The sequence below is a fragment of the Maylandia zebra genome, unplaced genomic scaffold, assembly GCF_041146795.1.
Source record: "Maylandia zebra isolate NMK-2024a unplaced genomic scaffold, Mzebra_GT3a scaffold03, whole genome shotgun sequence".
NCBI lineage: Eukaryota > Metazoa > Chordata > Actinopteri > Cichliformes > Cichlidae > Maylandia > Maylandia zebra.
Genome location: NW_027490033.1, coordinates 1,203,814 through 1,229,553, shown reverse-complemented (window position 1 = coordinate 1,229,553; position 25,740 = coordinate 1,203,814). Strand labels below are relative to the sequence as shown.

Here is a 25,740-nt window from a genome sequence, read left to right as displayed (position 1 = left end):
TTTCTTGTTGGAAGACTTTTCACAACACTGGAGTTTATAAGACACCTTCAATCATACCACATCAGAGAGACTGATGATCTGTTGATATTCAAGCCTGGGGATGAGGTAGACTTTCATGCTTTGGACGCATACAGATGTGATGGTCAAGACTTCATTACACTGATCCACCGACCTTTTAAGGCAGTCCATACCAAAGTTAGGTAAGATACATCCTAAACCATGACTTTTTAGTTAGGAGTTGTCAACCACTGTTAAAATGATTTTAACCACTTTTTGGCTATTCCACAGGTCTGTCATCATCTATAGTCACTAATGAACTCATAGCTGTTTTTTTAGTAATGTTTTATAATATTTTTATTCTTTATCTTCGACATGCTCATTTCTGTTTTGATCGTGTCTTATTGTTTTTCTGTGCCACAGACAATGAAATCAATGGATCGACACTTCTGCAGATGACTGAAAGAATGAGTGAGCGTCTTTTTCCAAAAGTGAAAGACCAAGTGAAATTTTTGTCTGCTGTAGAGAAGCTGAAAGAGTGAGTCTTAAGTTGACTGGTTGATTCACTGAATTGTACATTCATACAATCCAGTGTTTCCCCTCCCCTAGGTTTATGGTGTTGGAGGGTGGGGGGCAAGGGGTTGACGCAAGCCCTGTTCTGTTTCTCCAGCGTTGATGTGCATCACACACCCATTTACTTTCAAATTGAAATGTCACAGCCACTCTTACTCTCTGTTATGATTCTGTTTCTGTAGTTCAGCAGCTGTTATTGTACGTTTTAAATATGCGGATATTCCTGATGCAGGACACAAGGACACGCATATTCATGTCTTGTAACAAACTCTAAAAATACTTCTTACTTCTTCTTGCAGTGGAAGGCAACACAAAGAAAAGCATACTGTGTCAGCACTCCAACCTATGTTTAACTGCAAAGTGCAGTTTCCTCCAGCTGTGCTCACTGCGTTGACCAATAAAGATGCAGCACTAAAGTCACCCACCAAGAACAGACTCAAAAACATGCTTATTCAAGCACTGTTTGACCACTTGAGTAATGAGACAATGTAAGTCTATATATAATTAAGATTTGATTCATTTAAAATACAGTATGTACATCAGAATTTAAGTTCATCATTCAAAATTTGCAGGTATCCCTCTCATGTGCAGTATGTAGACCTTCTGAGGACTGTCCTTCTGAGTTTTCCTTTTTTGAAGGAGAGTTATGGCTCTGGATATGTAAGTATTCCTGAAAAGCAAACATTGATACAATTGTCCAACAAATTGTCTTTGAATTGCCCAATTATTGGCTAATGAGTGTAACATGCTAACATTTTCATTGCTACATATTCAGAGGTTATCTGTTCCCTTGTGGCCACTACAATACAAGTATTAGTATTGTGATTTTTGAGGCAGATGTCGTGCAGTATGGTCAAACAATAAATAAAATATCAATTGCTCTTTTAAATTAATTGTTTCATTTCTCTGTGAATTCTCAAGTGAATGGTGTGAAATTCAGCATTATATTAGCTCTGTTTGCCTTTGTATCAGGATAGTGTAGTTTTTGTATTTAAAAAATTAAATTTGAAAATAGGGCAGGGATAGCTCAGTAGGTAGTGTGGTTATCCCATGATCGGAAGGTCGGGGGTTTGAATCAACTGAACGGCTACCCTGAGGTACCCTTGAGCAAGGTACCGTCCCTACACACTGCTCCCCAGGTGCCTGATTAGTGGCTGCCCACTGCTTCACTGAGTGAATGGGTTAAATGCAAAGAGAGAAATTTCCCTGTGGGGATCAATAAAGTATACATTATTATTAAAAGGTAGAGGTATTAACATATAGACTGAAAGATCATGACGAGTATGCTTGTAGGACATATTGCCATTAATACTTTATCTACCTTTTATAGTGTATTTAGCCAATCTAAAGTGCTCCAAACCTTTATATCATGTGTTCGATCAACTCCTAAGAGTTAAAGAAGAGATCTGTAAATAGGAACTAATTAGGTTATGACATGATTACAGCAAACCTACCAGCTTTATGTCACTCAAAGTTTTCTGGTAAATGTCTTGCATAAAGGGAGGACCTAGTTGCACCTATTTATGAATAATTAGTTACATTTTTATCATTTGTAGGATGCTCTGCATGAGTCTCTCAGGAACAAGTTTAAAAAGGAAAGAAGACCACTAGTAGACGTAGAGGAAATTGAAAAAATGAGACAGAAATACTCAGTTCCAAATTCAGGAAGAAAAAGATCATCAGATATCCAGCCCTGTATCCTCTTGAAAAAAACCAAGGCAAGTTAAATATGCTCAATGTTTGTTTGCCATTTTAAATTGTACATAAAAGTTAAAAGTATTGTTTGTTTGTTTTTTCTCTCAATATTTGCTAAACTTTTTAATAACCAGGATATCAATCCTCTTGACGATGGGGAGGATGAAAGGAGCACCGACCAACATGTATCAGTGATTAAGCAAGAGTGCCAAAAAACTAGGCCAAATGTGGATGTCATTCAAACGCACCTCAGGAAAATACAGAAGTACAGAACACACTACATTCTTCAGCATACTACTGAAGAGGTTCTACGAGAATTCCCATGTCTCACTATCCCTGTTGTGGTGAGTGTTTAATCAAAAACTGCAGCAAAAAACAACAATAACAATAGTGCACAGCAAAAACACGAATATGTACTGATGTGCTGCACATTTATACAGACTTCTAATAATCATGTACCTACAGGACAGGCAAAGTGACTGACTCAGCAGATTTCATGAGTAATAAAAGTACACTAACAGAACACTAACAGAAATTGCCACATTGACTATGTCTTTCTCTTTGGTTTTATTTTCATGCTACAGGATAATTTTGGACTAATCTGATGCCAATGATAGTTTTTTGGGAAGAATAGTCTAAACATCCCTTTTGCACAGCAATGTGTACTTGAGAATTAAAGTAAACAAATGCAAAATTATAATTTCTTCTCTAATGATAATTGATGTGTGAAATAATGATTGTTCTGGTTTGCTATATAATGGTATATATTATGGTACAAAGCTAATATGTATATGTTTATCCTTTATTTTAGCTTCTTGAAGAGGCTTCCATGTTACTTAAAACTGATGTGGACAAAAAAGTAATCCGAGGATTCAGTAAGTTGGCAGCGAAGCTTGTGTCAATAGCCCCAAACAGCAACCTTAAAAGCCTCTGCTTAAAATCTGTTGATGAGAGCCAGACAGACACTGAAAGAAAAGGTGAGGGCACTTGGCAATAATGAGCAAAAACATTTTTAACTCCTATCTCAGATACCACTTTTTAAGGTTTCACATACAGCACATTAGTAAACACAGTGTCCCTTACAACAGAGGTCCCCAACCCCCGGGCCTCGGACTGGTACCGGTCCGTGAGTCGTTTGGTACCGGGCCGCGAGAGTTGAGGCTCAGGTGTGAAATGTATAGTTTTTCAGGGTTTTTATCGGTTTTCAGCGTTATTTTGTTATCGTTTTTATCGTTTACTCGGTTTTCCTGGGTCTTTTCACGTGTGTTATGAATAAATTTTCTTTTTTTCGGTACCGGTACTAGTTTTATTTTGTTGTATTTATCCGCGACACCTTAAAGGCCAGTCCATGAAAATATTGTCAGGCATAAACCGGTCCGTGGCGCAAAAAAGGTTGGGGACCGCTGCTTTACAATATCCACAGACTGACATTTCTCCTGTCTCGTCTCTGCAATGATGTACTTTAAGATTTAACTGATATACCCTCGATGCTATATGTATCTCTATGAAGATTTTCAGTAATTCACACAATGTTTATCCCAAAAAATGTTCAGTGGCAGCTAGACTTGCTCTGCAAGTTCTTTAGGACTCAAATTATTTAAAGCTAGCAACTTACAGAACTGAACAACATTTTGGGGGTTTTGTATAAATGCTTAACATTTACACTGAATTACACTGAAAAGTTAATTAGGTATACATTTACTGCACTAATGCTTATGTTCTGCAAGACATTCAACTCCTGATAAAGGGACTCATATGGCCTTTACACCTTTGTATTAACAAAATTGGCCAGAAAATACTTACATATTTCTCTTTATTTTTCAGGTCAGATGGTAAACACAGCTGTTCTTCTCCTGCCATCTATTTTCAAAGAAAATGCCTCTCATCTCTTCGTCATAAATAAGGTAAATTTATATATTTTTTGGTATGGTGAGAGGGGGGGGGGGTCTTGAACAAATCCAGTATTTTACAGGAGTTTTATACTTTCATTGGGACAGCTGTTGTTTATACTTATTTAAACTATACTCCTCATTTCAAGAATTTAATTTCTGTTTCAGGATCCACACAGCCCGATACCTACAATCGTACTCAGCAGCAGTGACGGCAAGCCCTTGAGTGATTCAACTGAGGTCAATGTCCAGATGGATGGACAAAAAATGATTCTGGACAGTGGGGAAATGGACATTTCATTGGCGATGGGTATTGTCTTCTCCCTGTACCATGTCTACAATGTTGCCTATCCAAGTGAACTAAAAAAGACATTTTGCTTTTTGGAGGCATTTGTTCTCAACTTGGGAACTCTGACTACACCTGTACCAGTAGCTGTGCAAAGAATGGCAAATGCATTAAAGATCTCCTAGATTGCCAGCATAGTGCAGGTGAGAGACTGAAATTGTCCCAGTGTGGACTAACAAAGGACCATGAGTCTCACATTAAACTTAACTTACATAACTTAAGGCTGCAGTTCATTGATAATTTAAATAAAAAGATTGTTCTTGAAATAGTTTTACTGAAAATGCAAACATGCTGATGAAAATGTGTTGTTTAATTGTCTGTTATGAAAGTATTGCTATTTCTAATGTAAAAATTGTTGTTTTATCTATAGTATAATATTTATATGTATTTATAGTAAAGATATTTAATTATTACTGTTTAAATGACTTATATGCTATTATTAGTAGTGGTGTTGTGCTTAGCATTAAAATGTCTTTTTCTGTAATACAAAGTGCCAATAAACCATTAATATATGTCTATGTGCTTGTATTTATTTTACCCTACTCAAATTCAATTTATGATACATTTTATTTTGAAAGATTTAAAATGGTTCTTTAAAGAACCACCCAAAAAAGGTTCTTTAAAATGGTTCTTTTAAAGAACCATTTGAAGGATCTTTTTAAAAATGGTTCTTTGAAGAACCATTTCTTTCAGTGGTTCATTGAAGAACCTTTAAAGGTGCCCCAAAGAACCATTTCTTGATGGTTCTTTGGGGCACCTTTAAAGGTTCTTCAGTGAACCACTGAAAGAAATGGTTCTTCAAAGAACCTTTGTTTGAAAGGTTCTTTGTGGCACCAAAAAAGGTTCTTCTATGGCATCAGTCTAAAGAACCACTTTTAATTCCAGTTGGCACCTTTATTTTTCTGAGTGTAGGTAATTGCTTTTCCAATTCATGGCCAATTTTATCTCTCTTATGAGCTCTTACAGGTCTTCTTCTTAGTTCATAGTGGTTGTGCACACACTCGAGACCTTGAAAATTGACTTTTGCCTTTAGATCGTCTTCATTATCTACAGTGACAGTGACAGTGACTGGACAATCCTCAAAACTGCAGTAACCCAGACACCAGAAGAAAGGGCCCTTTCTTACTGAGTCCAAAGCCTTGACTCTGTGCCTTTTGAAGGCAAAGGAACAATATGGAAACACTGTCCGTATTCCGTCTGAAATCAGATTTGTCCACTGTAGTCCCTTGTATCCTCTTTGGGATCTCTTATTTTTTATATTAGTCCATTCTTTCCTTTTCAGGAAAAAAAAATTTGTTGCAAGTGGGACCCTGATTCTTATGAATCCATCATCAGATGAGTTGCTGTTAGGCTAAAAAAGAGGAAAAATTTATTTTGTGAGAAAACATTTTGTCCATGTTACATAACTACCGTAATATCAGTAAATATACCTGAAATACTTGTGTATTTTAAGTATATTAACAACCAGTGTTTCTAATGTCAGAATATATAGCAAAAATTCATGTTGAGAAGTGTCATGAAATATAAATTTCATTCTATGTTACAACATTTGATAAAATTCTTTATTTAATTGTATATTGTGTTTTTAAAAATATTTTTTATGTAACATAAAGTGGTCATTTAAACAATGATCCTAGCGCCAATCATAACTTATGTGAAAGCATTTTTAATGACTGACCTGCTCAGGAGACAGCTGTCCATCCTCCTGCAAGGAGATGTCCGGTGACAGAGAAGCGGCAGCTGATAGTTCTTCTGGTTGCTATTACATGAGTTGAGAGGTGTAACTTTAGTGTAATTACATGGAAGTGTTAAGGAGAAATTATGATAGTACAGACAGACTGACCTGCGCAGGAGACAGCTGTCCATCTTCCTGCGAGGAGATGTCCGGTGACAGAGAAGCGGCAGCTGATAGTTCTTCCTGTTGAAAATGACATTACCCGTAACAATATTAATTTTAGGTATAATTTCAACAGTAACACATTGACTAAAATTTGGTATACCAACATATTTGATATCAAACACATAGAATTTTATTTATGGAACCTGCTCTGGTGGCTTTTGTCCATTATCTGAATCCCCTTTGACTGGTATAGACAAGTTCTGTAGAGAACAGGCATACATTTTTAATAAATTTGATTTTAACTAAATAATTTAATACAATATATTTTTTTTAAAAATAAGTGAAAAGAACTAACCTGACGAAATGCATCACAAATTCTGTAGCGGTTATTTTGATTATTCTGAATACCAAGTGTCAGGCAAACTTGACCCCAGGGGCCTTCTTTATGAAGTGCATGGTCCTCCAGTTGGATGCCATGTTTTTTCAGCTGTTCCACAGTTTCAATAATTTCATTGATTGTAATCGTTTTATTTTTGTTCTAAAACAGAAGATATAGCATTTTCAGTTTTATTTTTCGTGGAAAATGTATATGAAAGAAAAGAAGAAAAAAATACATACCCCAAATAAGCAGAAGCGGTAGACTCTAAGTGTAAAAAAGAAATCATTACATTGTCATTTATATCATTGAAATCATAACATTTTATAAAGAATATGTATAATATTCTCAATGAATTGAGAACAATTTTAAATCGGTGCCACTAATTACAAAACTATCAACTTTGTTTCTATTCAAGTACTATTTGAACATGTTTTTGTGAAATGCAATGCCCCTGAAGAAAATGTGCAGCACTTGATGTTAAAAAGCCATTGCCTGTTAGCAACAGATGTGCCTGTTATAGAACACGTGTTAATTAATTTCTGCCGTATGCTACAACTTTGCCTGAGTCCTGTGCGCAAATCTTTTTTTGTTTTTGCTCATAGCGAAGCCTGTTATCGAAAAAAACCCCAGTAATAATTAGAGATGGACCGATCCGATATTACGTATCGGTATCGGTCTGATACTGACCTAAATTACTGGATCGGATATCGGAGAAAAATAAAAAATGTAATCCGATCCATTAAATATCACGAAAGCACCTCACAAAACTTGCAACACGCCGTAACTCACCTCAGAACGTTAGCACGTCGGAGCAGTAGGCATCACGTGATAGAGCGGCTGTGGCATGCGGGACCTGTCGGTGGTCTGGATAGCATTTGGAGCTTCGCTAGCAACCCGGCATTTCATCTCCGACAAAGTTATCCCCGAGAGAAGTAAAGCAAGTGTGTAAGTCCATCTCTGAATGTTTGTAAAGCATTCCTGCGTTAAGCTTAACAAACGACTGCCTCTTCTTGCTGCTACTTCAATCATGAAACTGCTTAACGATCAGCTGATCGGCTTTTCTGTCGGGAGTACGTCTCTCTTGTTTGCTTTTGGCCCACTTTGCACCAGAAAGAGGAAACCAGCGGCTGAAGTAGTAAGTGTAATATTACTTTCTACTTGAGGATCTTTTTCTACGTAGCTGACGGCTGGTAACTGTGCAGGGGCGGATCTAGCAAAGTTTAGCCAGGGGGGCCGATAGGGCATTAACAGGGAAAAGGGGGCACAAAGACATACTTTTCTTTCTTATTCTCATTTAAAATGTCTAGCTTTTAATAAATAATTATCTGACAGCCAAAGTTTTAATTTGATGCAAAATGAATAGAAGTCCATTACTGTATATAGTAACTATTAAGTCTAATATATATATATATATATATACCCTAGTAAGCTATAGTACTTTTTCCTTTGTGAAGGTACCATCTGTGCAGTCTGCAATTTTGTTGAAGAAAGATGTTGAATCTATTTAATATTTCTTGAAAAATAATTGATTTCTGTGCATTTTTTTTCCACACTGCATCAAATTAAGGTTGATTACGTCGATTAAGCATCATGAGGTGGAGCGTGAGGGGTGGTTCCCTATTTTTTATTTATTTATTTTTGTTGTTGCTGGGAGTTGGAACCCTATTAGTTAGGTTGCTTAATATATATGCTAAGTACTCTTTAAAATACCAGAATAGGGAGGATGGTGTAGGTTTAAGTTTATTAGATTGATCAGTATTGCTGAACTATGAAATATTTTTTTTGCATACAGGTATAACAGAATAGCTTTAGTGTAGTTGTTGTTTTAAACTTGAGTATGAACTTATACAAAATGCAGCAAGATATTTAAAAAACTGCTTTGTTGATTAAAAAACACTATATCGGATTCATATCGGTATCGGCAGATATCCAAATTTATGATATCGGTATCGGTATCGGACATAAAAAAGTGGTATCGTGCCATCTCTAGTAATAATATGGTGAAATAAATGTAATTTTAAGTGTTACACATAAGAAAAAAGACATTTTTACAATCAGAAATAAACTAGCTAATATCTTAGGCTAGGCTACAAGTAGGGATGGGTATCGTTTAGGTTTTATCCGATACCGGTGCCAAATCGGTACTTTTGAAACGGTGCCGGTGCTCAAACGGTGCTCAAACCGGTGCTTAAAGAATGGAGAACATAAAATTGGTCCAAAAACCACTCATGTTCAGCTGGTTTTTTGTAAAAAGATAACAATGTTAGCCTTTTCTACAGCTATGGGGCATATATGGTATCACTCTTGGCTGGAAGCAGTGCTTAAACAATGGAAAAAACACAAACTTTGTCCAAAAACCTCTCATGTTTAGCTGTTTTCCACTTTTTCTTTGGTCATTTTAGCCTTTTTGGCCAGGGTGAAGGGAGTATCTGCCATCAAACAAGAAGACAGCCGCATGTAGCTATGATGATGTTTGCTAGTTCACCTTACGTGCATTAATGTAATAACGTGGTTAGCCTACTCAAAGTAAATTACACACGAACAACATTAAGCTACTCACGCAGAGAAGAACGGCTGCTGCTGCGTCATCATCCTCATCATTTCTGCTACACTGGCAGGGCTAGGGGCCAGGACTCTACTCTTCGGGTTTTTGGGGATGTTGCTAAATCCGGGTCCGATAACAGGCACCACACCCGCAGTAGATGCGCTCGGTGTGAGGTCTCGCAGCAAGCTATCAAATACGGTGCATTTCTCGGCTTTTAAAAAAACGCTATGCGTCGCCAGGTGTTTCATCAGATTCGAGGTGTTACCTCCTTTGACAGTATCACAGTATCAGCTTAAAGCACTTGTTGCAGGCTGCTGAGTTTGCATATTTTGCTGTGAAGTACAGCCAGACTTTGACAGCTTCGCCTTGGGCATTTTTAATCTGTAGCTCTGCTCTAAAAGAACGTACGTACCTGGACCCGCCTACTATCCTCAGAAACATAAAATGATTGGCTAGAAGTGTATCACAGCTCAGGAAAAAAAAGCACCGAAATAAAGCACTGAAATGTGCGCTGCTTTTCGGTCTGGTTACCACCGTTTATGACACCGGTACCCATCCCTAGCTACAAGACTTGATTACTCAATTACATGTAATTGGAGATGAACTACTTTGTTAGCAAATTTTAAAAGTTAATATTTAAAGTTTATACTTAAAAAACGAACTCACCCCTTCTCCTTCTTCGGCATTTTTTCTGCACAAGACTTTTATGTTCAAAATGACATGTTTTCACCTCTAGTTTTTGGAATGTCGACAGAGTCAGACACTCAAAGCTCGCATGTCCAGTAGTGGGCGGTATAGGCTCTCCAACAGATTTTGTTTTTTTCAAGTGGACCATTATGGCTTTGCAATATTGCTCCACTTGATTAAAATTTTAAAATATCTCTATTTATTCAATCATTTTATTGTAAAATTTAAATTTGCAGTTATTATCAAAGGAATACACATAAGTGGTTGATAGGAAATATTAAGACTTAGACAAGAGACGTTCAAAAGATGGGGAAAAACAGAGGGGATGTGGGACGGTGACACAAGACAGTAAATTCCATTGGATTACCTACTGGAAGAAAAAAACAGAAAAGAAAACAAGCAAAAATATAACACAATACACAACAGCAAGTATCACATCCACAACCTAGATAAGTATAAGTAACAGTAGATAATAAATATTGGTGTCAGCACGGCCCCTGCCAAGAAACATTACCATCTACATGTATTTAAAATTGAGACGTGGGCACCGGCAACTTAGGAGAGGTTGAATACACAGACCATCCCTTGGACGCCATTCAGCATGCCCAGCACAAGTGATGTTGATGTATAGATTGTGGAATAAAATTGAGGTACAGGTGGTCGGAAGGGGACACAGCAGGAATGTCTCACACCCACCTCAGTGAAACAACTGTACGCCAAAGCCCTTCATGTGTGGCGGTGTGATGGAGTGGGGATGAGGAGGGGAGGGAAGTGAAGGCAAAGTACTCTCTCGTGGGGCCAGGTCCCCCGCTGACCCAAGTAGGCACCCCTGGAAGCCACAAAGGCCCATCCGGACGGGGGCCTACATTAGCACCACCACCAAGCCCCACGGAGCCTTGGGTGGTGGGCGCACATCGTAACCCACCACAGAGGAAAATACAACCACCCAAACATTCAATAATCTCTCTGACTGCATAAGACGAAAGACACCACAGCTGAGTTTATTGTCCACCTCTGTACTAATTTTAAAGTTAACTATTGTCTTTTTTTTGTGGGTTTTAAATGTGGTGAATACTTGACAAACAAAGTAAAAAGAAAAAACCAAAAAGACAATTATAAATTAAAGGGCCTTGGAGATGTCATTCAAACTAACACCATTGCACATCAAAACATAAATGTGAGTAACAGAAAGAATAAAAAAACATTTCAGAATAATTCTAAGGTGGAATTACCCTGTGGAAACAGGAACTTTCCATTTTAGAGCATTTTGAAATCACTAAAAGTTAGGTCAATTATGGACAATTTGAAAGGGCTTTTATTTTTGAAAGCAAAATCAGAATTACTTGATATTGATATGGTATCACTGTGGGGTTGTATACTGTTGATCTAAAGTGGAATTACCCTGTGGAAACAAGAATTTTTCATTTTAGAGCATTTTGAATCGTTAGAAGATTAAGTCAAATATCGGCAATTTCAAAGGGCCATTACTATGAAAAGCAAAATCAGACTGACTTGATATTGATATGGTATCACTGTGAAAAAGACTGCAGTTGGAAAGTGTTGATACAAAGTTCAAATAGTATTTGGAAATACGACTTTTGCTTTTCAGAGCATTATGAAGTCATTGAAAGAGTAGTTCAAAAATGAAGATTCACAGGGCTTTTACTTTGAAATCCAAACTAAGATGGCCTTGATAGTGACAGGGCACAATTAGGGTACAAGGCTGTGTCATATAGATCGTTCATTAGAGTTTGTAAAATAAAATAAAAAAGCCTAAATTATATGTTATTATGTTCTTAACATATCTGTTAATTGTTAATTAGATGCATTTTTTTTCTTTTTCTGCCCATTCTGTTGGTTTTTGTTTTTTTGCCCTTCTCCCCCGTCCCTCTTCTCAGCTGTTTCTCTTTCCCTCTTTCTTTCTCCCCTTCTTTCCCCCAGTCAAGTCTATCCCGTATTCAGCAAGTGAAAATAAAATAAACAATAAAAGGTGAATCAAATGGACCATTACGGCAAGGCTGGGATGGTCAATTTGGTAAAGTAAATCCGTTGGGCATCTTTCTTTGCCTTTAGACAATAATTCTGATGGCAAAAGAGCCAAACGGGACAGGCAAAAAAAAAAAAAAAAAAAGTCCAGTCACACCTCCAACACTTAACACCCACAACTACTACTTGACTCTATATTAGGAGCCGCTGACTCACCTGCCAAACACCACCTTTTACAGCACCTACTGTTTATAATGCTGCTCCTCTCTGTCCTTTCCACAACACCTACCTGCATGGTTTTGCTGAGAATACCAAGCCACAAGGTGACATTCACATGATTTAATTAGGAAAGAAACTAGCATACATTCAAGCGGATCCCAAGAGTGAGTTACTTAAAAGACAGTAAATGCACAACTTCCTCAAAGCACTTCAAATATGTGTGAAATTGAAGCCAAAAAATTCCCAGCTAACTTTCCAGGAAGTCCTCCATGCCCGTGCTTTGAATTGGTTTCTTTTTAGATAGATTGAAAACAGTTTGACATGTTGACGTATGTAAAGTGCAGTAAAAATAGAAAGAAAAGAAAGTAGAAAAGAGAAAAAAAACAAAAAAAACATATCTGTTAATTCACTCGAAGTTGGCTTTTATTTTGAAATCCGGTTTCCACATCCATTCCCGTAATACTTTGAATACACAGGGAACGTAAAACAAACTGGAGGCTGGCTTGACTGCAAGTCTCGAATTGGAGGCTGGCTTGACACCAGTGCTGCACTGACTGTGGGACTTTAATGTGTTAAAAGCAGGTTGAAGACGGCTCAGAAACATTTGAAGATTAAAATTTAGCATTATGGCTGCTGGTGGTTTGTAAAGCCTCTACTCAGCTGTATTTTTGTTACTAATTTATGTTTGTTGTTGTTTAACACAGATTTCAGAAGAGCAAATATGCTTAATAGTTTAACTAGATTTCAATTGTCAGTGTGGGACTGCTGAGTCACCTGAAGAACTCATTTCATTCATTCTCCACATGATGTTCATATACAGAAATGTTTCACAGGAACTGACTTCTCCCAAAGGGTGAACTAGTGTGATTCCATAGATTACCTCTGTATGAATGTACTTCTTAAATGAAGGCAAGTGTTTGTCCTTTTCTGTTCCTCAGGTACAGTACGTGATATCAAGGGCAGGCGGTCAACACTGGGGGAAGACAAGAAGCAGACGTACTTCCAAGAAGGAGCTGCAGTGAGGTCAGAGGTCAGAATTTAACAGCTCAGGTTTATATTTTAGAGGTTATAAAAAATCAAAATGTATTTATAAAGAAACCTTTAAATAATAGTCATAATTATGCTTATTATAAGAAATATCAAACATTTAAGTGGATTTTCTGTTACACATATTGTGTTAGCCCTGCAATAAACTGGCAGCCTGTCTTTGTCCTGTATCAGCTGGGATAGGCTTCATCCTCCCGCAACCCTGAATTGGATACATTGTATTCCAATTATGTAATCTGATCATTTACAAACTGAAGGTATCTAATCAAAATGTAAGTAATAATTATAAAATGGGAAAGCAGAAATAAGTGTGACATAAATGTAAATGTGTGAGCTGACATAGAGGACAGCTACATGTAGTCTGAAAAACCTCCTGTTAAAGGAGGAACCAGTTAGAAGCTGTTTTCAAAGTAGCTGAGCAGATTTCATCTCAAGTAAGCGATTAAGTGTTTGTTCGTTTGTTCTGCCACTTAAAGAGCATTTAAGGACGTCGTTTGAGTGTCCAGTTGAATTAATTCTACTGGCTCTCATGGTCATTTGTTATTATAGACATATTTTTCATGTTCATCCAGCTATTTAGTAAATTCTATCTATTTAGTAATATCCGTCAGCTATAAAATGTAATATAAATATAAAAATATCTAAATATCTCCTGTCCTTTATGTTTTAATGATGTAAGTCTGTTATCGTGTTACATTAGCATTCCTCACATATCAATGAGATGCTGTACAGTACAATCCTACTGACACAGCAGAGGGATAACGACGGCTATTCAACATCGTTACACGACACATTCGAGCTGCATGACGCAGACAAAGTGACTAAATCATCTTTTTTGTGGTTTATTGTCTTCAAACCAGCAGACAAAGCTGATGGCAGAAGATGTCAGAGAAGAACTTCAGGCCGTGGACTGAAAAGGTATTTTTTTCTTGTTATCAAAAGACATTTGGAGTGGCAGCTTCTACAAGTGGTTGTGCTAAAGTAAAGCTTACAGTCTAAGAAATAACAGTGTTGATGTTCAGCACAAAGAGAAAAGAGCCACCAAAAAGCTGTCAGCCACAGATGTGCTAGAAGAGTTAGAAACTCTACTTATGGAGAAACTTTCTAAGTCTAACAGGGGACAGGTACTCCTGCCCAAATAACATGATATAACCCCACATACAGCCCAGCCATAAAGTGAACCAAGTCATTTAGTTAAAGACAGCATGGGACCAAATGCATGTAACCAGCCTGCATCAACCTGGCATTTCTTCCTCCTGAATTAAATGAATGAATGGATGAAAGTTAAATGACTACAAACCTAAAGCCACTAGTTCCCACACTGGAGCTCCCTGACACTGTGTGTTAACCGTATTTAGCTTGAATCAACAGTTGTAACAGGCTAAGATACGTGAGACACTGCATTGAATTTGTTCCTGTCTTAATGATTTCAGCTGACTGGTTTCAGCTCAGATGTTCTGCTTTTTCCTTTCAGTAGATCAAAGCAGCTCGTGCTCCTTCTGCTTCCAATTTAGAAGAAGAAGAAGAAGGCGAAGGCTTCAGCGAAGTGGTGTTCATGGTCTCAGTGAACAGTCACGGTCACACACTGCATGTGGTTTTAAAATGGTAAATGGCCTGCATTTGTATAGCGCTTTTCTAGTCCCTAAGGACCCCAAAGCGCTTCACACTACATTCAGTCATTCACCCATTCACACACACATTCACACACTGGCGATGGCAAGCTAGATTGTAGCCACAGCTGCCCTGGGGCGCACTGACAGAGGCGAGGCTGCCGGACACTGGCGCCACCGGGCCCTCTGACCACCACCAGTAGGCAAACATGGGGTTAGTATCTTGCCCAAGGATATTTGGCATGCAGCCAGGAGGCAGCCTGGGATCGAACCACCGACCTTCTGATTAGTGGCTGACCTGCTCTGCCACCTGAGCTACAGTCACCCACAAACGCAACATGTCTGTTCAGTACAACGATGGAGATGTGTAATATTAGTGCAGCTACGGTTTGTTCTTGAACATCAGTTCTGTTTTCTACTTTGATCACTTAGACCAAAAAAGTGTTGTTTTCAGATTCTTTCTTTTACATCTATAAACCACCTGTTCATTTTTTTATTACAATTAGTTTCACATGAATGTTAGTGTTTCCTTTATGATCTTTTAATGCTTACACTACACTGTACATGTCTACATTAGAGACATTTCTGTTTCCTGTTTCTGTTGACTTAGAGTTGTGAAATGTTCTTTTATTTGATGCACAATATGAAGTTCATAATTTTCTTACAAATAAAACTCTAATGACAAACATGAACAGCTGTGCTTATTTCTGAGACATGAGTTTTTGAATGTGTTGATATTTAGACAGTGTGCATCTGTCTGCTGAAACTGTGATGATGAACCTGAGGTGATGGTCAACAGAAGGCAAATATACATCAATATAAAACAATATTGAAGTAATGTCTTTACCCTCTGCAGCGTGTGGACGCTGTGCACGCAATCACCTTATTCACTGTAGTAAACATGCACCGCTAGCTCACGTGACTGACTGTCTCCATGGTTACATCGTATATTATTAGCTATGTAAACAGCTTCCAAAGATACCGCCATAGCTCTCTGCAGCTGTAACACTTTCACACTTTGCAAATCATTTCATGTTTTTGATAGTTATGAAGACAGAATGTGTTTTTAAGGTCATGCTAGGCGGTTGCTATGGTGGTTGCTGTGGACTTGGGTGGACCGCGTCCGATTCCTGTTATTAGCTGTCCGCCACAGGAAGGCTGCGTTCCATTTACAAGTAGTGACAGTCTGCCGCAACTCGAACTCAAACCCCGCTTTGTTCTTTAATTATAGGCCTTTTATAGCCGTTCATGACACGCACACATAAAGCACTTTGCCTCACCATGAGAATGCAACTTCACCTAACCTAACCTTAAAGTATCTGATATAGGATAGAAAAATGAAGCAACCAGAGATTTAATGATGACGACTCTGGGTTCTGTAGTTCACGTTTTACAGTCCTGAATGACTCTTTGCATATGATTTATTGAAGAGGAGATTAGAATGCACTTTACATTTAGACTGTTGCTGTTTCATTTTTTACATTGTTGCCGTGTTATGTCATGAATAAGGTTCACCTGCTGGGGGTTTGATGGATCAGCTGGACAATACAGTCAAAGACAGACTTCATTCATCATATGCAAGAATCCTAGTTGGATTTTTGTTGTCACTCATGTTTTTGAACCAAATATTGAAAACAATTCTGACAGACTGGATACCTGGTCAGGTGTACATTACCTTGTACTCAAGCATCCCAGGACAGAGCCCTGCCCCACCATGAGCCTGGGTGGATACGTGGTTATTAATATAAAAGGACCGATACTGAATATGAATATTTCATGAAAACTGAATTATAATACAAATTAGTAATAAGGGTTTCTCTGCGCCCTTATCTACCCCATACTCAAAGAGCTGCGGGCAGAGAGGGTGACAGGAGAGGATGGCACTGAAGAGAAGATGCTCGGTTTCTGGAGTCTCCTGGTCCTGTCAGTAGGATGCATCTGCTGTGTCTTCTCGTGGATGCTCACCTACCTTGACTCGTTCCAGCCTGGTATGGATTTCCCAACACTGCGGACAGTGGCCCACGTCAGAGACGTTTAATATTGATTACATATGTCTGAATTGCTAACCCTAACCCTAGCTCAACAGACCACAATGCCCTGGACTGTCAGTATTATTACATGCTGTGAACATAAGTACCTTTGATCACAGTTTATGTTGTAAAAGAGAAGGAATATTGGAAAGAAAGATCAACATTGTGATATTATTTCTTCCAAACTGACCAGAAACATGCTTGTCAGACTCTCACAGCAAAGGATCAGACTCACTGTGCATGACGGCTCAGGCCAATGATGTCTGTTAGATTGTCAGTTGTTTAGTGCTTCTGTACAGTTAGGGTCACCGTCTCTATTTCAGAATAATTAATATGCGGAAAACACTAAAAGTTGATTGTCTTCCAGTATTCTAGCATAATTAAAAAACTTTGACTTTGTAAGTACATATTATTAGTCCTAATGCCAGCATGATTCTTCATAACTCCTGCTTTGAAATACTGAACTTTAAAATGTACCTGATGAAAGATCATTTACAGTGGCACTCTGTCAGGATCATTCTGACTGTAAGATCACTGTATTAATCTGAATCCTTCTGAAATGTGCTGTGAATGAATGCTGATGCAACTCACTGTGGGAAAGCTGTTAATAAAAGGAATCTGTGACACATGCAGCACATTCACAGAGGAAGAGGACACAAAGGGAGGACACGCAGAGGCTGTGTTGAAGTCAGAAATCCAAATCTTTATTAAAAAACAGGCGGCGGTAACAAACAGGAAGACGAGCAGTCCATCAAACAGACTACAGGGTCAAACATACAGAGAATTCAAACAGCAGTAAAAAATAACTGGACACTGAAAAACTTAAAGCAATGTGTGACGCAATAGAAGGAAGCAGCGCAGTATATTCACTGAATTATCATCAATTACAAAAGAGAAAAACGACGATTTCTAAGGATTATTTTCTTAAATGCAGTTAGAGTGTGGCTGGTAAAGATGGAAACATACAGAATGTAAACTGTGTGAGTTTGTGAACTTTGTTAGTAACAAATGAGGTAAAAACCCAAAACAGACAAAACACAGAAAGAGGCTCTCAGTATTCATTCATAATTAGAAAGAAACATTCTGGTCGTGGATTTTTACAGTCTTAGTTCCGCTCGCTGTCATCATTATAATCATCATGATCAATGGCGAGGTCCTGAGGTGGGTGGGGCTGTCTCTGGTGATGTCACCGTGAAGGAACAGCATCTGGCACGTGTTGCTGAAACATCCCAGTACACTGGTGTAGTTTCCTCTCCAGCTGTTTGACACGTGACACTTGAACATTAAGGGGAAGAAGAAGAAACAGTGTTAGGTCAGGTGACCACATGGTTTCTAAAGTAACTGACAGGAAGTAACCAGGCCGTCAGAAATGGATGGCATGTGTTTAGAGTTACTGGAGTTGGGTAACTCTACTTACCAAAAGCAGAAGCACACAGATGAAGGATCAGATGCTGAATGTTGCAGGAACATGCTCGTGTGTGGTGGTCATTCAGTGCTGCTCCGGCAGGTTACACAGTCCAAGACTGATATGCTGCCCATCTGAGAGTTTGAAAACACACATGCAAAGATTTATTTTGTATTACAGTCAAAGTTGGATGTTCATTTTTGTCCTTTAAAAATGTTTGTGTATTTGAAAGCACTAACATTTAAGGATGACTTGGATCGTCTCCTTTAAAGGGGAGACAAGTGTATCCACTGATCCACGTCACTTTACCTGGATGATGACTCCTCCGCCCTCACTCAGAAACACTCCTAATATAACCAAGCAAATAAATAATATTGAAGATTTACTTACATCATTACAAAAACAGCAAAAACATCTCCCTTTGATTCTATTTCTCCATTCCTGCTGAACATCAGGCAACAAATATCTCAATAAATCACAGTAAAATGTAAAGCACATGTTTTCTCTGCTTTGTCTGACCTCTGCAGAGCCTCTGTCAAGAAAATCATAACTGTAAGCATAAAACCAAAATATACATTTCATAACACGTCACTGGACAAACCTCGGTCAGCTGATTTCCTCTGTGCAGTGCAGACGAACATCAGTCAGCAAGTGACTCTGCTGGTTCTTCTGAGGAAACACCACCGTCTCTCCACACCGTCACCATCTGTGAGCACAAACTGCCGCTCTGCTCTGCCAGCATGTAGGAATCACATATCACACACACAAGGGTGAAGAAACATCAGAGCTCAACTTTGGATACTTTAGATCTTAACAGATCAAAGCAGCTCTTAGTTTCAACAATCAGACAAACAATGATACCAAACTGATTCTGTATGAATACAATATGGTATTTTCAATACAGGTGTCAAATTAATTTATTAAAACTAATACAGATATATGTATATTTTTTTTGATAAATTAGTTTGCTAAATTATAAGAATATATTTTTTATTTTTTTTTTCATTTAACAATTGCAACTGAAAGAAATTAAATATTGAACAAAAATATATTGTCACATTCTGAGCATGCTCAGCACGCTGACAGACTTGAAGTTGCTACAGATTTTAAGAATGTCACAGGCTGGGTCTCTGATCCAGCGCTCTGAATTCATTTTTGTATTTGTCTCATTTTGATATGTGATTAGTTTTGTGTCATTTCCTATCTAGCTTTAGTTTAAGCTGTTATTTATTATTGTTCCCTTGGTTTTCTATGTTTTGGGTTCTTGTATTATTCTTCACGTATTAGGTCTGTTAAGTTGTGTTGTCATGTCTAGTTTTAGTATTTCCCGTTTTATTCTGACAGTGTCATGTGTTCTTTGTTCATTGTATTTAGCTTTCCTCCTCCTGGTCCTGTCATTTAGGTTTATGTCAGTCAGCTGTTTCCCCCATGTGTCTCCACTTCCCCTGATCACCTCATGTATGTATTTAAGCCCTCTGTTTTCTGCATGTCATTGTCGGGTCGTCTGTTTACCTCACCTCAGTCATAGGTCTAGTTTTCGTCTGTTATTTCCACGTTAGTCATAGTCTTAGCCTGTTTATTTCCACCTCAGTCATAGTTATAGTATTTGGTCTCAGTACCGTTTAGTATTTTGTTTCTTAGTGTCTTGTCAGTAGTGATGGCCAAATGAAGCTTTCCGAAGCACTGAAGCTTGTATTGAAAAACTGTTCATTACTCGAAGCTTTTCAACACAGTCCTCTCCGGTGACATCTGGTGGTGAAAATTTTGAAGAGCAGCTTGAATCTGCAAAATAAAACTGACTGCTCAATCATCACTGCTCACTCAAGAGTGGCGTTCTCTCCGATATTGGGCCACCGTTCCGTTGCTTTGAACATGTAATTGGTTTTGTTTTCTCGATTGGGGGGCTGAAAAAAATGTAATGCGTATCTGCGTAATACATTTTGATCAATAAACTTTCCCTATTTAAACATGCACTATGGTGTGGCCTTTCTTTGCTCATAACTCCTTGATGTTGGTAAATACAATAAGTGAGCAATATATATAATATACATATGAGAATGCACAGCACATTATGGAGTATGCCCCTGCTGTGGAGTCCTGCCTCCATCTACTTGTCGTTTAATCACTGGACAGCTGGACAGGTTCATACAAAATATTAGATGAGGCCAATTGTCCTATACATATTTTTGACCTAGGGGTGGGATTGATTGTGAACTGGAAAGGGAAAATGCTTAGGGAGCTGAGTACGGCTGCATCGTCACTGATTTGTAGAATCATTGTGATTCGATACAGGATCCGATTCAATTTGATTGGAATCTGGAAAGTTTTGCCTCAGTCAGAAATATTACAATTCTGATCATTTAACAGTATATATCCATAATTTCGTATCTATTAAAAGAAAGCTGACACATGTGAGACTTAATTAGAGATGTAAACAGAGAGTTATGAAACCTGCAGCTGCAGAAGCCAGCGAAGAAAAAAGAGGCAAACACAGCGCGGACCTGACGACACATCAAAATCTGATTCTGACGCGTCGGGTCCGCGCTCTGCGTTCACGTTATGTATGCAGAATCCGTAAACCTGCTCCCAGTTACTGTTTTAGCTGCATGGTGTTTGACGACATGTTGTGAGGTTTAACCTGAGATGCTGGCGTTTCAGGCATAATAACGTTAATTTACAAATCGACGCAGGATTGTAATGAATCAATATCACTTTATTCAATTTAGCATGGATTGTAATCAGAAAGGCGATAATCAAAACCCACCCCTAATCAAGAACTTGCAAAGTAAAAACATGATCTATGTCAGGTAGCCCTTTTGTTATTTACATTTAAAAAGAGGATTAGTGTTACTGTGCGCTGGCTGAGTCCGTTTCTTTTCTTAGAAATAGTTTCTCCTGCCCTGGAGAAAATCCACTTGCATGGAACAGAAGAGGCTGTGGAGTGCAGGAACCACACTGCAAGTTGGTAGATATGCAGGTATTCCTGGGTCCTGCAGACTATCACCTAAAAACAATAAACAAAATGATTTTCTAAACTGTAGCAATGTAATGTACGTATAGTGTCAAATACATTTTTGTAGTCTTCATCAGCTTTAATTCACATGGAAGTGTTCCTGAAGTCATATGCTGTAATGATATTTACATTATGAAAACATGATTTTGGACATTTCAAGTTTTTCACTTCGGCAGATAAAATGAATTGAGCAAAATCAACTCAAAATATTCCCACACGCCAGAACGTCCTCTCTTCCTCGCTGGCTCCATATCTGTCAGTGGAATGATCACCTCTTCGCTCTCTGTCACCATCAACACACTCCACGAATCCCGTGGATGATTCACTTCCTTATATCCGTTTGAATCAGGTACCGAAGCAGTTACGTGCGTAATGAAGCTTCGGACGTCACTGGTCACGTGACTTTTGCCAAACGAAGCAAGCCTCGACTCAGTGCTTCTGAACCAGTGTGTTGTTTTTTTCGACACACGCTCCGGAGCGTCAGCTTCAAGCGGGCCATCACTACTTGGCGCATACTTTGTTTACCGATTGTTACTGCCGTTTACTGCGAAGCAGCCTCTGCCGTGCGGTCATTAAGGGACCGTCACTAATTTCTCATGTTAGCTCTGATGTAAAGTGCCTAGTTAGGATTTATGTAAATAGTAAAATTAGCATTTGTTGACACTCCCTTATTTTGGTTGAATGTTCCACTATCCAGTATTGTTTGTATTGTTGTATTACACATTTAATTCACTCTGTTCACATAATTATGGAAGACTTTTATGTTCTTTCCAACAGAAACCACACCATCACTCACCACACGGCATATAGCATTTTACAGCCTGTTAAATCCCCTCACTCACATTATGGATGTGTGCTTCGGATTCTTGTTAATAAATGAGTGAACGGCAGATACCTGAGTGGCAGTGGATTTTGTGGATACGCCATCTGTTCTTATCGGACAACCCTGTTGAGATTGTGGATTCATAGAGTCAGCACCTTATCATCTACATCATTCATAGTCAGGAGGTCAAGTCCATCCCTCTTAAAGTGACCTCCTCCATTACACCCTGCCTACAATTAAACACATTCACTTACCGAAAATCAGGGGCATCTGCTGTGGCAAATGGGTGCAAACCTTTTACCACAAACTTAGTCACTGCTTCGTCTATCCTGGCCTGAAAGGACACCGGTAGACTGCAGCAACAACTGCCAGCACCTGAGCCAGCCAGACTCTGTCTGTCTCTCTCATCATGGTCACCTAAATGCACAGTAATAGCAGGTTTTGTAATAAGGCAGATCGCGCTAACATAATATGCACTGTTAGTTGATTATTTACCTGCCGCATTAACGGGAGAGGACGTGCAAACGTTACTGCTGCTGCTGGGTTGAGATTCACGAGATTCATTTAAGGTCATCGCGTCTTTTGTGAGCAAATGCTTTTGCATATTCGTAGTGTTTCCTCCCTTAAATGAAATATCCACTTTGCAAGTATTGCAAGTTCCCCTGTTGTCATCCGTTCTCGTAAAGTATAATCAAACTTTTGAGCGTTTGAGCCGCTTAGGCGCCGTGTTTCCTGCCAGGTAAATGATGCTCCGCAATGTGGTGACGTCATTTGGGGCGACTGGAATTGATAAGGGAATCGTTTGCAAAAATGGCAAACAGTTCCAAGGAATTGAAACAGTGGGAACCGGTTCTCCACAAGAACCGGTTTTCGATACCCATCCCTAGTCACAGACAAACAAAAACTCCAGCTGGGAGATAGAAAACGCTGTCTGGGTCTTGCTGGATGTTGCTGGTCAGAGTCCACACATTAGCAGAGTGCTTCTTGGTCCCACTGTTCTGGAAAACAGAAAAAGACAATTAAAATAACAAAAAGCCAAACAGGATTTCCACAAAGACTCTCTTGGAATCAGCAATCAAAAAAAATCACTGGTTCATATTTCAATCAAATATGAACAGGTTCCTTAACTGTACGCAGTTCAGATCTGATTTAATTTAATTTCCTTCACACAGCACATTCGTCCAGGCTGACAGGTAAACATAGAATTAATCTCAGGTAACATGACTCATAGTAGAGATTCAGTAAGAAAGATTGCAGGCTCTAATATTATTACCACACAATCCAAGGACACACCAACAGCTCAGATTTGTAGAACTATTTAAACAAATGTCTTCTGAATATTCAATTCATGTTCACAGTGGGAGGGGGGGGGGGGGGGGGGGGGGGGGGGGGGGTAGAATATTTCTAACATTTTGAGTTATTTTCCAGTGTTAGAAAATCAGCACTGCTCAGTGTTAGCCATTTCTCCAGGCTGGAGAAATTGATCAGGAGGGCTAGCTCTGTGGTCGGCATGAAGCTGGACACTCTGGTGACAGTGGCAGAGAAAAGGACATTAAAGAAACTGATGGACATTATGGACAATGCCAGGCATCCTCTGCACACGGCCATAAACAACCAGAAGAGTCTGTTCAGTGACAGGTTGCTTCTCCCCAAGACAAGAACTAACAGACTTAAAAACTCCTTTGTCCCACACGCCATCAGACTGTTTAACTCCTCTCTGGAGGGGAGAGGGAGGGGAAACAGGAGGACAAAGGAGGGGGGAACAACTAAGCTGTAGTGCCTCTTCACCTCACTGTACAATACCTTGTGCAATACTTTTTGTAAATAGTCAACAGTGCAATAGACTCAAGACTTGAAATGTGCAATTCACTTGTATTTTTATTTTTTATTCCTATTTATTCTATTTATCCCCTTTGTATATTTTATTTATATTTGTTTCTGTATTTATATATATGTGTGTGTGTGTGTGTGTGTGTGTGTGTGCGTGCGTGTGTATATATATTTATATATATATATATATAACAATTCTGTAACTGTAACTTCGGTCGTTGCTGTGCTTTTTTTGGAAATCGAATTTCCCAGAGGAACCCACCCGAGGGATTAATAAAGTTCTATCTTATCTTATCTTATCTCTTATCTTGTTAATCTTCAAAACTGACTAGGTTACTTTTAAACATATAACACTGTCAAAAGTGTTAATTTAACACTCAACAGTGTTGTATTTAACACTCAGAGGTGTGGACCCATATAGACACTCTCCAGTGTAACACTGGAGATTTTGCTGTGCACACTCGAGAGTCAGGCAGCTTAAATGTGTTTGTCTTCATCTGTAGTTACGTTTCATTGGCTGGAAATGTGCTAACTGGAATCCTTCATGAGTCCAGATCAGGGGTGCTCAATACGTCGATCGCGATCGACCAGTCGATCGCAAAGGTAGTATTGGTAGATCGCATGGCATTAAAAAAATAGATGCCAGCCTATCATCCATCCCGTCACTTGATTGATACAGGGAAGCCAGTCAGATGACATCGGATTTTTTTCTGACGCTTAGGTCGCTGCGCATGTGCAAACAGCGGCGCGAAGTGTAGTAAAACTGACAAGCTAGTCAGCGAGTTTTTAGCTCTCGGTTTTTTCTAAACCTAAGAAAGGGTTAAAAATGAGTGAGGGAGCTGGACCAAGTAAGAAGACAAAAACGTATCACTTTCATACGGAATGGGAGGAAGACTTTTTTTTCACGATGTCATTTTCGAAGTGCGTTTGCCTCATCTGCCAGGCTGCCATCGCAATGCCAAAGAAGGGAAATGTGGAGCGGCATTTTCGAACTGTTCACGGAAAATACGACACTACATTCCCGCCGAAAAGCGAGCTAAGAAAGAAAAAGGTGAAGGAACTAAAATCCCAGTTGTCCGGACAGCAGTCATTTTTCACACAACAAACTTCAAAAGCGAAAGCCGCCACCGAAGCATCGTTCCGGGTGAGTCACATCATCGTTAAAAACAAGAAGTCTTTTCAAGATGGAGAGATGGTAAAAGAGGCATTCGTTGAAGCAGCTGACTCATTGTTCCGAGACTTTAAAAATAAGGCAGAAATAACATCTTCGATCAAAGCTCTCCAGCTGTCAAGAAGTACAGTTACACGGCGCTGTGAAGCCATGGCGGAGGATTTAACCCAGCAACTTTGGAAGGACATCGGAGATTGCCAGTGTTTCTCACTGCAGTTGGACGAATCTACGGACGTGAGTGACACAGCCCAGGTGTGCATTTTCATTCGTATGGTGTTTACTGATATCACTGCAAAAGAAGAGCTATTAACAGTCCTGCCCATGAAAGAACAGACGCGAGGAGAGGACATATTTCAGTCGTTCAAAAACTTTATCGAGAAAACCCAGCTCCCAGTGTACAAATTGGTGTCTATTACCACAGATGGAGCACCCGCAATGGTTGGCCGCTTGAATGGATTTATTGCCAAGTGCAGGCAGGATGATGCTTTCCCGGACTTCCTAAATTACCATTGCATAATCCACCAACAAGTGTTATGCGCTAAAATGCTCAACATGAAGGAGATCATGAATGTTGCAACAAAGATCGCCTGTTCTATTCGCGCCAGATCTCTTCAAAGACGGTTATTTCGTGCACATCTGGAGAAGGCTGACTGCG

The 25,740-nt window shown here is 39.0% G+C and overlaps 2 protein-coding genes and 2 long non-coding RNA genes across 5 annotated transcripts in view; 3 read left to right on the top strand and 1 right to left on the bottom strand.

The window, feature by feature from the left end:
• LOC112432436 (protein NLRC3) overlaps window positions 1–25,740 on the top strand; it is a 3,307,575-nt gene that overhangs the window by 2,151,888 nt on the left and 1,129,947 nt on the right. The window lies entirely within an intron of this gene.
• On the top strand, window positions 440–5,020 carry LOC112435635 (uncharacterized). Of its 2 annotated transcripts, XM_076881193.1 has the most exons (6): window positions 440–535; window positions 870–1,058; window positions 1,143–1,230; window positions 3,077–3,242; window positions 4,090–4,169; window positions 4,323–5,020. In XM_076881193.1, exons 1-6 carry the CDS (start codon window positions 453–455, stop codon window positions 4,623–4,625), a joined length of 909 nt encoding a protein of 302 aa, XP_076737308.1. In that variant the 5' UTR covers window positions 440–452; the 3' UTR covers window positions 4,626–5,020. The 2 variants fall into 2 exon arrangements, 1 of the variants encoding a protein (XP_076737308.1); XR_013096203.1 differs by lacking the exons at window positions 440–535; window positions 870–1,058; window positions 1,143–1,230 and adding an exon at window positions 2,379–2,609 and having other exon boundaries at window positions 4,323–5,018.
• On the top strand, window positions 13,031–14,795 carry LOC143415768 (uncharacterized). The gene is made up of 3 exons (XR_013096207.1): window positions 13,031–13,637; window positions 14,064–14,121; window positions 14,678–14,795. It is a non-coding gene; the product is annotated as an uncharacterized LOC143415768 (long non-coding RNA).
• Window positions 17,610–19,848, bottom strand: LOC143415769 (uncharacterized). The gene is made up of 4 exons (XR_013096208.1): window positions 18,850–19,848; window positions 18,488–18,595; window positions 18,261–18,382; window positions 17,610–18,118 (listed from the first exon to the last, which is right to left on the bottom strand). It is a non-coding gene; the product is annotated as an uncharacterized LOC143415769 (long non-coding RNA).